At 39.6% G+C, this 13,829-nt stretch overlaps 1 protein-coding gene and 1 pseudogene across 1 annotated transcript; both read left to right on the top strand.

Moving 5' to 3' along the window:
- Window positions 1–781: 781 nt before the first annotated feature.
- On the top strand, window positions 782–3,599 carry LOC119262024 (annotated as a pseudogene).
- Window positions 3,600–11,390: 7,791 nt separating this feature from the next.
- Window positions 11,391–13,015, top strand: LOC108416343 (C-type lectin domain family 4 member E-like). The gene is made up of 6 exons (XM_037532804.1): window positions 11,391–11,547; window positions 11,626–11,724; window positions 11,825–12,037; window positions 12,125–12,267; window positions 12,350–12,456; window positions 12,703–13,015. The coding sequence occupies exons 1-6, from the start codon at window positions 11,391–11,393 to the stop codon at window positions 12,884–12,886; spliced, it is 903 nt and encodes a 300-aa protein (XP_037388701.1). The 3' UTR covers window positions 12,887–13,015.
- The last annotated feature ends 814 nt before the right edge of the window (window positions 13,016–13,829 follow it).

Here is a 13,829-nt window from a genome sequence, read left to right as displayed (position 1 = left end):
TCAGTGGGTCAGCTGTGTTTGTATTTTATTTTTACTTAACATTCTGCCATGACGCCAAACAGACAGTAGACAGTACAATAGTTGAAACTGCTTTATATTAGGCTGACCATGTGTAATATAGTTTTCCCTCAGTTATGCCACTCACAGAGCAATCTGAAGAGGCACAAATGGCAAAATGTTAGGAATTGTTTTGAGGGCATATTAAGTATTTACAGCAGTCTAAATTCCTTAACATGGTTATCTTACCTGCCTTATAAAACATTGCTTCTATGTTTGGCAATAGCTTACCTGATACTTTTCCAAGTATTAAACCATTAGGGAGTGAGGCTGATCTTAGATGCAAGAGACAGAAGCTGATAGACATACTGTGAGAATAGCTATATTACAGGGAGGGAGTGAGGGAAGAAGTAAGGAAGCAGTGCACAAAAATAAAATATAAAGTCTTTCATTAAAAAAACGAGTCCCAACCCAAGCTGTCATTTTAATTCAATTTCATTAACTTAATTGTCAATTTAGTTTTAATTATGCCTGATTTGCATTATTGTCATTATTCATGTCTCTATTTCTTTATTTTACCTCACCCAGTCTTAAACATACAGGCCCATGTTACTCACCTTCTGTTTCGCTCTCTTCAGCACACAGGGCTTTCACACATGGGGTTAGCACTTCATCTGATATTATTTCCTGTTCAGTCATTTTTACATCAAGGCTATGCATACCAGCACATGAACAATTATCCTTATAGACATTTCAGCAGTGCAGTCAGAGAAAAAGAGAGAAAATGGAAGATGGAGTCTATGATGATGTGGGCAGCTTTGAGCTGAGTGAGATGGTCAGAGGAGAGAGAGTGGAGATGATGGTGGATATTTATGTGAGCGCAGACGCTGCTAGAGCTCAGGAGACCAACACAGAGAGGAAGACAAAGGCACGGCAGACAGGTAGGTGCATAAACTCTGAGCATTTTGCAATGAAAATGTAAAGTTTTTAAAGCCACTTTTTATGAGTTGGTCTACTCTATATCAGACGAGAGAACAGGAACTGGATGTTCCAGACTGGCTGTAGTGTGTGTGGTTGCTGTGTGTTCTCCTGCTGACCACCAACATAGTGCTGTACATGCACTGTGAGTGTTTCGAACTCAAACATTTCCTCTGTGAAATACAGATATACAGAAGACACTCGCTTTATTTAAGCCTTGTAATTGTTTCTCAACGCAGATACTAAATTGGAAGGAAGCATCTATTCCCTGAGAGTAAACTTCACTGCAGGAAGAGAAACTCTCTTATCCAGCATCAGAAACCTGACTGAAGAAAGAGACCAGCTAAAGAGCAGCTACCAGATCCTGACTGAGGAGAAAGAGAAGATACAAAACAAGTTTCAAACATTTATCTCACAAACCGAACATGAGCAGATACTTTTAAAATGTATTTGCGTTCATCACTCTGTGAAAGAGAAAAGCTGTTTTGAGGACTGGAAGAAGCATAAAAACAGCTTTTACTTTTTCTCTACTGAGCATAAGAGCTGGAGTGCAGCCAGGGAGGACTGCAGAGAGAGAGGAGCAGATCTGGTGATCATAAACAGCAGAGTGGAACAAGTGAGAGAGTGAGTGAGAGAGTGAGTGAGAGAGAGTGAGAGAGAGAGAGATTTACTAGATTCTAGATTAAAGAATGAAATATGTTCATTCTTTCAGATGTTTCTCACTGACCAAAAGAAAGACAGGAATTTCTGGATTGGTCTAACTGATGAAAACACAGAAAACATGTGGAAGTGGGTGGACGGCCAAACGCTGACTGACAAGTAAGCCAACGAACAACAGTCACTGACTGCCTTACCGAAGTGTCAGAGGCTCTATTTTATACTCCAACCATTTGGATGCGCTTCACACCTACAGTCAGTCGTATCTGAATACCCTCAAATCAAATGTCACGATTTGTTGATTTTTAAAGTTAAAATAAGTAACATCATCGACTAGGAATAAACACTTTCTTCTATTAGTATCTTTCTATCACTGTACAATTTGTTTGCTGAGTTTAACAGATTAGAAAAAACAAACATAAAATATACTTTGTGCCATAACTTTTGCACATTTTGTGCTAAATTCAGCAAAAACAATAACTGTGCATTAAACTGTACAGAGGTATGTTCTCTGTAGAGGACGTGTTCACATATTTTCACAAATAACATAACAAAACAGGTCACAGGGTGCCCAAACTTTTGCATACAACTGTACAAATAAACAAATGGCCACTTTCAGCACAGGTGGACGATGAGGCAGCAAGGAGCAGATTATTTGACTGGAAACCCACTTCCCATGGCAAGGTTAGCCCCAGTGAGCTCACCAGCTAGCTATGCAGACTTAGCAAAATGCTAAACCTTTTCTGTTGAAAAGTTTGAACATTCATAAAATCTGTGAATAAATGCTTAGTCAGCTTATAAAGTATCTCTAACTAGTAAACTAGTAGATGAAAACTGGTGAAGTATAGCAGGTGGAGTCGTTTGTAACCTAAAGTCCAACAAATCAAAAGATGTGGTTTTGCCATGTAAAGCATTTTATACTAGCTTTATATTAGCCATTCATTTTGGGTTTGAAAAAGGAAATGCGTCAGATCGCAATGACATCTGGGAAAGCTCTGTTGCTGAAGTCAGTTCGTGTTTGAGTTCACTCGTCACTCCGGGGGTCATTTAACACACTTCACGTGAGCTAGCTTGAGTAATGGAATGACCCTGAAGACGGTGTCAGAGGGTCACCTGAAGGTAAATGGCAAGGTGCATTAACACAGCGGGGAACGTCGAGTAGTTACTGAGCTCAGCCTGCGTCTAACCTTGTGGTATAAACAGTGTTATTTACCAAATTATTTACCCAGCGTTACTACGCGACCACTAACCTCACTACAATGTAAACCTGAACAGTATTTGTGTTGATCACTATTTTTAGAATTAGCACCTTGTAAAGAGTTTACGTAGCGTAAGCCATCTCATAGCTTATAATGTTAACAATGTTTCTTGAACATTTACAATCTCAAGACAAAATGTTAAATTTGTTCTGTGTGATTTTGGGTAGTTTGTTCCATGGCGATCCAGATTTTGCTGCTCTCCTTGTTTACCGCTGGAAGCCATTTGAACAACATAACATTATATTGTTATAACAATATAACATCTATTGCCACTGCTATTACAATAAGAGTATAAATTTGACTAATTTTACATTTTAAATAAAGCTTACTTGAATCAACTTTACTAAAAATATTCACTAAACATTCTACTACCTTATTGCACTGTTTGAATAAAGGTCAAAGTAACTACTGTGAAAAGATTTGCTTGAATGTGTCACTTTGTAAAACTTGGTGCCAATACGTGAATGTTGTGTGCGGCAGTCAGGTTATAGATGAATGCTGTGTTTGTTTATCAGATTCTGGAAGAAACACGAACCCAATGATGCTAATGACGGTGAGGACTGTGCTGTCTTCACCACGACAGCTGAATTTGGCTGGCGAACATGGAACGATATTTCCTGCTCTGTGAGAGAAAACTGGGTCTGTGAATTCAATACAGCAAAATGTCACCGAATGTCAAATTCAACCAAAATAGTTAAATTATACTGACTGATATTTCAGTGAATCTGTAAACAGGTACTGTGGAAGATTAAAGCACTGAGATTACAGGACTTGGGTCGTGTTCTTCAAAATCTTCAAAATCAGTACTAATAGGAACAAAGTGCCTACATTAGCCTGCATTAGGGGGGTACAATAAATTATATTTTTATCTTTATTGCAATATGAGTTTCTACAATAAACACATTGTTAGAGCAGCGATAACAGAACAGTTTAAATTACTTCATACACGCAGCGTCAGAGGGGCGTCATTAGATTACCAGCACAAACTCCCAGAAGCCTTACGAGCGCCTCTCTGTGCTGGTATTAAAGCCTATAGAAACCCACTGGTGACATCCCATATAAATAAAAATAATGTGTGGCCACGCCTTACTACCACATAAGAACAGGATCATAATGCATGGCCATGACTCAGTAAGGTGTGGGAACGAAATAATTAAGTCATGGCCATGAGTTAATGGTGTAAGACATGAAATCAGGCCCTATTAGGTTGCGATCAAGGTTTAAATGTCTCATATCTTCTACCAAGTCGTGCCCATTCATTAGAATCTCGTCCCCACATCTTACTAAGTTGTGGCCACAACTTGATTATCTCGTCCCCATGCCTTGCATAATTTTTATGCACAAACACAGCTGAGTCAAGGATATGGTTCATAGTGTAGCTTTACTAAAATACTCAACTTAAAGAAACTTAAAGAATACCTAGTCAGTATTCGCCCTCACTCTCAGAATAAGAGTCCTTAATCAGACACACACATAGGGTTTTTATAATAAACTCAATTAACCTAAACCTGGCGTTAGACTATTTTTAGAACTGCATATGAATTAATTTAAAACTAAACTAAAGCAAGGCACTGATGCCACAACATTTAATAGTTCAACACAAATAAAATAAAACAATTGTGTTCTTGTCCCTGGGTGCCTCTATAGATAGAAAACAGCTACTTATTAATTTGATAGTTATTTATTGGTTTTTGTAGCCTTTGGAGTAAAAGCTGTTGAGGTAATGCTGACTGTATCTCAGCATTTCAGCAGACAACAGATCTGCTTGTAACTATGCACTCTGCTATTTGATTAAAGGGGATGTTAGTCTTCTGTTTACACCGCAAACAAAAGTGTGTACTTGCATCACATCCAGTCAGAGGCTCACTATTCTAATAATTTATCACTTCCTATTTCGTTCAACTCAGTTCAGCTCAGATTCTCCGTCTGCTATGATCTAGTGCCACCATAGCTCTTTCTTCACAGGAGTTAAGGCGTCTCTAGGTAACCTCTGTATATAAGGTTGCGATGCTGGTGTTGCGTTTTTAGTCTCTTTATGTCTGAACAGGAAACAATTTCTGTGAATGTGGTTTTAGTGTGAATGACATCCTTCACCTCGTCTTTAAAAGTACCTTGTAGGTGCCAAAAAAGGTTTTTCCTTACTTAAAAAAGGAAAATTATTATTTAATAACTATTTTATGCATCTTGCTTAGAGAACTAGTGTTGCTTTTTACTATATCAGGTTAAAGTGACGTACACAGCCCAGGGTGCTCCTCTGTACTTATTTCCCGTTTAAAGGACATTACTAAACCGCAGTAGTTTCAGTGCATCACTGCTGCTGCAGAAGAAACCACTTAATGTGTATTTAGTCAGAAAGTGAGAGAATGGCACAGGAAACCTATGAAGATTTGGACAGCTTTGAGCTTTGTAGTTCTACAGTTACACACTATAGTCCATCTGTTTCTCTGCCTACTTTGTTACTCCCCTTTCACCCCATTCTTCAATGGTCAGGACCCCCACAAGTCCACCACACAGCAGGTATGATCTGTGTGGTGGATCATCAGACACAGCAGTGAGTGTCCACTCACTTTCCACTCTATTAGACACTCCTACCTTGTCAGTCCACCTTGTAGATGCAAAGTCAGAGACGAAAGCTCATCTGCTGCTGCGGTTTGTGTTGGTCATCTTCTAGTCCTTCATCAGTGGTCACATGATGCTGCCCACAGGACACTGTTGGATGGATATTTTTGGTTAGTGGACTAATCTCAGTCCAGCAGTGACACTGAGGTGTTTAGAAACTCCAGCAGCACTGATGTGCCTGATCTACTCAAAGCAGCGCAACACACAGTTAACACGCCGTCACCAGGTCAGTGATCACTGCAGTGCTGAGAATGATCCACCACCCAAATAGTACCTACTCTATGGTGGTCCTGACCACTGAGGAACAGGGTAAAAGGAGGCTAACAAAGTATCAGAGAAACAGATGGACTACAGTCTGTAATTGTAGAACTACAAAGTGCACCTATATAGTAAGTGGAGCTGATAAAATGGACAAAGAGGAAGTGTAGAAACAAGGAAGTGGTTTTAACGTTATGGCTGATATATGTTTACCCTGTATATGTCAAAAATCCGACACACTACTACAAGACAGGGGCACAACTAGACTGCCAACGACCAGGACTGAGCCAGTCAGACCCAGCTCAAGACCAGCCTCATTCTCCTCAGGTCTCGTATCACTGTTTAACAACCATTTCCATCCACCTTTCAGCTCTTTCACAGACATACTTTGGTCATAGATGTGATATAAATGTGTTATTTCCTACCCCTCTCCAAATCCAGAAGTAATTTTTCAGCTTTGGGTTCATCCTTGTGGTAAACAGGGGCGTGACTGAACTCTACTAAGTCTATAAAAAATGATCTGCCAGTTCAAACTAAAAAAAAAAAAAAACTGTCAATATCTTTATCTAAAAAGGCACAAACTGCATGTATTCTTACCAGGTGATTAAAAATAAACACATCTGTATCTGCTGATACCCCATACATCCAAACATATACTACACTACATTATTTCAGCTCCTTATGCTGCTTTGTGCCAGCTCTCACCTCAGCTGCTGCTTGAATGGTCAGTTCTTGTCCTCTCCCAGATGCTTTTGTGTTTAGCTGCTCTCCAACATCTTCTACCCTCTGTTGATGTAACATTTAGATTAAGATTAAGTGATACTTATTAGTCCCACAACAAGGAAATTTCACCTCCACATTTAACCCATCCATGAAGTGAAACACCATAACTCTTGCATTGGGCAGCCCAATCCGGCAGCGCCTGGGTAGCAGTTGGGGGTTAGGTGTCTTGCTCAAGGACACCTCAGTCATGGACTGTCAGCTCTGGGGATCGAACCGGCGACCTTCTGGTCACGAGGCTGGTTCCCTAACCTCCAGCCCATGACTGCCCACAATTATTTACTTCCTTACTTTGAAATAAAAGAATCCTTAGGCAAAAATGAAGTGCATGTACAACCTGGCCACACATACATTAATCTGTATGAACTGCTCCCTGGAACCTCTTCAGAACTATATGCCAATAAGAGGTACTTTTCCTATATTTACCTTTTCCTGCTGCTGTTCTTTCGTCCTGGCACTCCTTGCACCTCGAGTACCTTAATAAAATGTAAAAATAAAATGAAGCTGAGGGGCTGCATTGTCGAAATTTACGTTCCACCTTAAATGGTGCAGCAGTTCCCTTCAGACGCCTAGGTTAGCTACGTTCCGCTGCACCATTTAAGGTGGAACAGATAAAACTCAAATAAAAAGTCAAATTCAGCTTTAACAAAAACAGGCAGCCAACATAACTGGAGCCATGGACGACAACTAGTGAGCTCATGTTACAACGGTTCACTAACATTAGTGTGTAGCGACGTTATGGGTCAAATAAATAACAACGTTGACGTTGTTTGGTCAACAACCAGGAGAGCGGATTAGCCTGTCGGCCGTTAGCCGCTGCTGCTTCATCGCTTATATAGCTAGCTGTTAGCTAACGAGCTAACGTTAGCTGAGGTTAGCACAGTTTGAAATAGACTAAAATTCAAATAGCGCTCGTCTACGTCATTAACTTGATGTCTGAAATCCTGCTGAACTATAAAAGGTCACACACACTAGGACAGCATTTATCTCACGTTTCTCATTTCTTTTCAAACTTTTATCGTAGCAGTGAATCTTAGCACCGCTCACGCCGGCGCCTCCTGAGATCCAACTTGTGGTGGGTCGTTCGCGAACGAGTCGACTCTTTGAATCGGCTCTCTTAGGTGAACGATGGGAGAAGCCTCGCACGGAAGAGCTTTTTTGTTCATCTTTTTTATTAAATTCAGGTTAAGATGTTTAGAATTTATGAGGCTGTAGCTGAAAATTCCTAATCATTGTTTTAGGACCTCCTTCTGGATCTCTGTTATGGTACATTGCGGATCAGTACCCTCTTTATCGCCTACACCTGCTGGTTGTTGTGGTAATTTGGCTCTGGTTTTGCTCTTAGCTGCGTTACCAAGCGAGCCTCATTAGATCTTCAGATTTTTCACCTGCCTTTGTTTATGAGTGCTTTATGGATTTGCTTACATTTAACCTCAAAACCTCTCAAAATTCACCCATTTAGATTATTTATTTGTGTAGCCGAGTTTAAGAACAAGCATATGCACGTTTCATTCATTCATTAAAATATAGACTAGAGATTTGCTGCAAATGAGCCGAAAGAGCCGAGTCTTCTATGTGAGCCGAACCAATTTATCTGACTCACTGAAGAGAGTCGCAGTGGCCATCATTGTTGGAGAGTCGATTCCAAAAGAGTCGTTCGACTCTAATATTCCTAGTATCACACTAGTCCTTCACTCACTTCACGTGCTGCTTAGACGCCCGTCCATCCATCCATCCAGTCTTTAAACACACCTTTATTTTAGTCTGACAAAGTTCTTTTAATGCATTTTAAAAGTGTAACAAGCTGTGCGTCACGACTGTTTACAGATAGAATGATCACAGTCAGCAGCGTTTTACAGCAATGCTGCCCCCTTCTGGTAAACCTGTTATCTGCAGCCGGTTTCAGACCTTCTGTGAAGCCTGTCGTTGCACAGTCATGTGGTCATCTTAGTGGAAATGATTCATTTTATTATAGACCACAAAAGCTCATTCTGTTTCTAAAGCTGTAGCCTGACAATATAAATGTTCCAAACCTGGTAAACATTTTCATTAACATGTGATATAAATAAAAACAAGCCAAAATAATCCCAATCCGATTCTAACAGAAATAATGGTAAAAAATCAGAAATAGCTCATAGTTTTGCAGCTGTAGAAACTTAAAATAGTGGTATGAGAAACAATCAGCAGGCCTAAATTTTCTGTATGTTCATATAGATCCTCTTCAAGTTTTCGTGGTCCTAATGGCTGTTTTTAGCCGGAATCTCAACCATATAATTATATTTCCAAATATGTGCATTTGTTTTACAAAACTGCATGCAGAAGACACTTAGCATGTTATATCAGCTGTAATTAGCAGTTTTTTCTGCTTGACTCTTCAGGATCCAGGTCAAAAAAACTCACTTTTGCTCAAATCTTGAACATAAAAGCGCTGTAAGAAATCGTTAGCTTACCAAGTCTGATAGCTAGAGGTCATGATATGATATGATATTCAAATCCTACCCCAGCCGAGTTTCTTTACTGTTTGTTGTAAACCAGTGTCACAGGCAGAAATGAAATACCAGCTTGGCATGTGAAAAGTGAGTAGGTACACTTGGTACATTCCATTACCCAAAATCACATATTGGCATATTAGCATAATATCAGGCTGTAGCCTATTTCTGTCACTTTTGCACTCATAGCCCTATGTATCCCAAAACTTTCACCCCTGTGATGATTCAAAACAATAGCAATCAATCAGAAAGTTGGTTCACATAAACACAAACAGCACTGCAACACCCTTTATTTTAAAGGCTATAAAGCATTCGTCTGCTCACCACAGGCACGTTTACCAAAGCATACTGACGCAGCAAGCATGAAAAATGTTAGCACTCTATTTATGTTTTACTACTGATGAAATAATATTAGATGTTTGCTTTGCACAAAGCGTACGTCAGCTCTTGTGACAAAAGAATATTGTAAGGTAGAACTCCAAAGAAAACCGGAGCTTCAGATTTAACAACTGGTATATTAATGACATACTGAAGGCTTGAGGAACAGGTGGATAGCAGTGGCCGCTAAGCAGTCATTAGAGGACTAAGTAGTAGGCAAAGCTTTTTGGAAAATGCAAGATTTGACTGACCATAATGCAATGAAAGCTCAGCCAGAAAATTTCATTATGTTATAAAAAAGCATAATAAATATTATTTCCTTATGTGTTTGAGTAATTTTACCCTGCTTAAAAAAAACAAAACAAAAAAAACATGAAATATTATTGCTGTTAAATGTACTGTTGGTTCCTTTTGGGATTTTTTATTGGTTCGGGTTTTTTTTTTTTGTTTTTTGTTTTTTTGATGGGTTGATATCACAGTGTAGAGGTTCCTAATAGTTTGACCTGTGATTGATTTCAGACGCAGATGATGTTTTTCTAATAGGATCTGAAGGTGTTCTTTGGAGTATTTGGAGAAACAGATATCAAGTCTTCATTTAAACATTCTGGATTATGATTGGCCGTAAAACAGTAACAAATATTTAGATTTTTTTCATAATTGCCTGCACCAGCCACCTACTGGCCCATGCCCATAAAAACCACTGGATGATCTGGGCCTGTATATGGACACATATATATGCACACAACAAGACCAAACATAGTTATACATGATCACTAGTAAGGTAGCATTATCCTTTATATTGGTCAGATTTAAGCATTTTTTATTTTTGCATACAGAATAATACAACAGGGCTTCCAAGTAGGATTTCACTAAGAACCCTCAGATGTTTAGAAATGCCTCATACCGTGTGAAGGTAAAAGTCATGGACCATCCTTCATGTATTTAATTTACAGTCAAATTAAACACAACATATTCATTCATTCGTGTTTTTGCTTCAATGCCATAATCCATTTAAACTAAGGTGAAAGTAAAAGTGAAAAAAGTAGGAGTTTCCAAACTTTTGCACTGCTAAATGATACAGAGAAAACGAGAAACAAGCATACAAGAGCTGGTAGACCAGCAAATATGTCCTCATCAGATAAACAGCACTGAAAGCTCTCATCTTTCAGAGAGAGGAGACAATCAAGCTGCTTCAGATCTGAAACCATCCTCAGGTGTATCTGTCCATCTTTCCACTGTGAGAAGACGACTCCGCGCTATGGGTCTGAAAGGCTGTGTAGCTGTCAAGAAGCAGATACTGAGAAAAAAGAAAACCGCTTCCTAATCTAAAGCTGCTGGTGCTCTCAGAACAAAGGACTGACCACTCCAGCGTCCAGTCCTCAGCATCACCGACTGTGTTTTGGGCCACTTGGATGGTGAGAAGCAGAAAATGCAACTGAACTTTGGAGGTGCTTAAATATATCACTGCAGATTTCTTTGAGAAACTGAAAGCAAGCCTCATGAACAGAATAATGGCTGGTGAACATGCACAGAGTGCACACACTAAACACTGACAATACATATTTAGTTGTCGAGGCTTCTGAATAATTTCCTGTTTAATGTTTCTGCTTTTTTCTCACAACTGAAAAGCAAATGACTTGTGCTGAATGACTGTTTTGACTGGAAATGAAACAACAGACATATAGTCCCTGACTTTTAAACAGCACTGCATATCTATAGGCCTCTGTCTCTCACTGTCTCTCTGTCTCACACATACAACAGCTTTTCCATGTATCTCTGAGCTGATGTCTGCAACAAAGACAGCACATATATTTTTTAGGTCCGTTTTCACACCTCGGTAGTCAAGAGCTCATCTGATGTCATTTCCTATCTAGCCACTTCTTCACTTGTGAACTGTCGTGTCTGTGCTAAAGGTTGAGGAGAGGACTATAGAAACACAGAGAGAGAGAGACAGAGAGAGAGACAGAGAGAGAGAATGGCAGAGGAAATCTATGATGATGTGAGCTGTGTTGAGCTGCGTGAAGCAGCTGGAGGAGAGAGAGTAGAGAAGTTGGTGGAGATCTATATGAGTGCAGACGCTGTTAGACCTCAGGAGACCAACACACAGAGGGAGACAACAACTCAGCAGACAGGTAGAGTAACTCTCAGTGCACAAACTCTGAACATATTCATAATGAAAACCTCTTCTAAGTCACTTCACTCTTTATTAGGTGTTAGAAGAGGAAGCAGATGTTCCAGACTGGCTGTGGTGTGTGTGGGTCTGCTGTGTGTTTTCCTGCTGACCACCAACATAGTGCTGTACATGTATTGTGAGTGTTTCAGTCTCAAAACAAATACTTCATCTTCCAAATACAGATATACAGAATACATACGCTATAATACAAAAACTGTAATTCTGTCTGAATGTAGATATTAGGGACCAAACCATCACTGCAAACCTCACTGCAGAGAGAGAGACCCTCTTATCCAGTATCAGAAACCTGACTGAAGAAAGAAACCAGCTAAAGAGCAGCTACCACAATCTGACTGAGGAGAAAGAGCAGATAAACAACACTTACAGAAACCTCACTGAGGAAAATCACATCTTGCAAACCAAATATGATCATTTAGTGAAGCTGATTGGTGAGTGAAACAGCATCTTCACAGTTAATAGACACAAATATTCCTTCATGCTTCTCATTCATGTTTGTTCTCATTGCTCTGTTGTAGAGAGATGCTGGTTTAATGAACTGAAGACTTTCGGAAGCAGTTTTTACTTTTTCTCGACTGAGAGGAACAACTGGACTGAGAGCAGACAGGACTGCAGAAAGGGAGGAGCAGATCTGGTGATCATAAACAGCAGAGAGGAACAGGTGGGTTGGAGGGTGGTTGTAATTGTATGTATTGATTATTATTGATTATTATTTATTAATTTTGTTATTTGTTGTTTCTCAGATGTTCCTCATTGACCCAAAGGAAAAGAGGAATTTCTGGATTGGTCTGACTGATACAGAGACAGAAGACACATGGAAGTGGGTGGACGGCCAACCGCTGACTGACAAGTACGTCACAATACAAAACTGTAGTTAAAATCAATGTAACATCATTTTTCCCTTTTCTGTTCATTATCTGACTGTATTCCATTTATATTTAAATAAACCACCATTTTCTCAGAGTTTATGAAGGTGTTCTTGTGCAGAACTGGCACTGTTTGTATAAAGACCCTCAGTAGCTGCTGTGAACTGGTTTATTTTGAGTTCTTGTTTGTAACATGAGGATTACAGATTAATGCTGTGTCTGATTGGCAGATTCTGGAAGAACAATGAACCCAACAATGCTGGTGTTGGTGGTGAGGACTGTGCTGTTTTCACCACTGCACTCAAAGACAGTCAGCAAACATGGAACGATCTTCCCTGCTCAGGGAAAGAAAACTGGATATGTGAATTCAATCTGACCAACTTCCACCTGAACATTTCAACTAAACGTTATTAGTTTTTCACTGCTAATCTTGGGATACAGGCATAATTAGATACTTTAGAAGCTGTTGAACTGAAATGTAGAGATTACAGGGCTTGAGCATGTTGACACAAATCATAATTCAAAATGAGAAACAACAGGTGTTACAGATGGTTTTTGTTTATTATTAGCTGTGATATTGCTTTAAAAAAAATCAAATGATATTGTTTACATGAAGTAGACAGGGTATGTACACTCACCGGCCACTTCATTAGGTACACCTTGCTAGTACAAGGTTGGACCCCTTTCGCCTTCAGAACTGTCTTCGTGGCACATTTTCAACAAGGTGTTGGAAACATTCCTCAGAGATTTTGGTTGGTTATTTGAGTTACTGTTGCCTTTCTATCTTCTGGAACCAGTCTGCCCGTTCTCCTCTGACCTCTCACATCAACAAGGCGTTTTCATCCACACAACTGACCGCTCACTGGATATTTCCTCTTTTTCAGACCATTCTCTGTAAACCCTAGAGATGCTTGTGTGTGAAAATCCCAGTAGATCAGCAGTTTCTGAAATACTCAGACCAGCCCGTCTGGCACCAACAACCACGCCACGTTCAAAGTCTTTTAAATCCCCTTTCTTCCCCGTTCTGATGCTCAGTCTGCACTTCAGCAAGTTGTCTTGACCACCTCTACATGCCTAAATGCATTGAGTTGTGGCCATGTGATTGGCTGATGAACTATTTGTGTTAATAAGCTATTGAATAGGTGTACTTAATAAAGTGGCTGGTGAGTGTAAATGTATCCATTAAGGTTTAAAGACATTAGAAAGTGAAGAGACATTTTTAATATCTGTTAGAGTTTCTGCTGTTTTAACTGTATCTTACTAACATGCTGTGCATTGATGAACCTCTGTTACCATTGAGACTGAAGGGGTGGAGCCTGTACCACCATGATTTTCCATTGGCTGAATGTGCTGTAGG

This window comes from Pygocentrus nattereri, chromosome 22 (genome assembly GCF_015220715.1).
Source record: "Pygocentrus nattereri isolate fPygNat1 chromosome 22, fPygNat1.pri, whole genome shotgun sequence".
Lineage (NCBI taxonomy): Eukaryota > Metazoa > Chordata > Actinopteri > Characiformes > Serrasalmidae > Pygocentrus > Pygocentrus nattereri.
Note: the sequence above shows the minus strand (reverse complement) of the source record. Positions and strands in the feature narration are given on the sequence as shown.

Bases quoted from the DNA above. Each gene is read 5' to 3' on its own strand.
- LOC108416343 (XM_037532804.1), top strand. From the start codon at position 11,391: ATGGCAGAGGAAATCTATGATGATGTGAGCTGTGTTGAGCTGCGTGAA. The intron at 12,268-12,349 runs GTGGGTTGGAGG...GTTGTTTCTCAG, and splicing joins TAAACAGCAGAGAGGAACAG to ATGTTCCTCATTGACCCAAA. The intron at 12,457-12,702 runs GTACGTCACAAT...TCTGATTGGCAG, and splicing joins GGCCAACCGCTGACTGACAA to ATTCTGGAAGAACAATGAAC.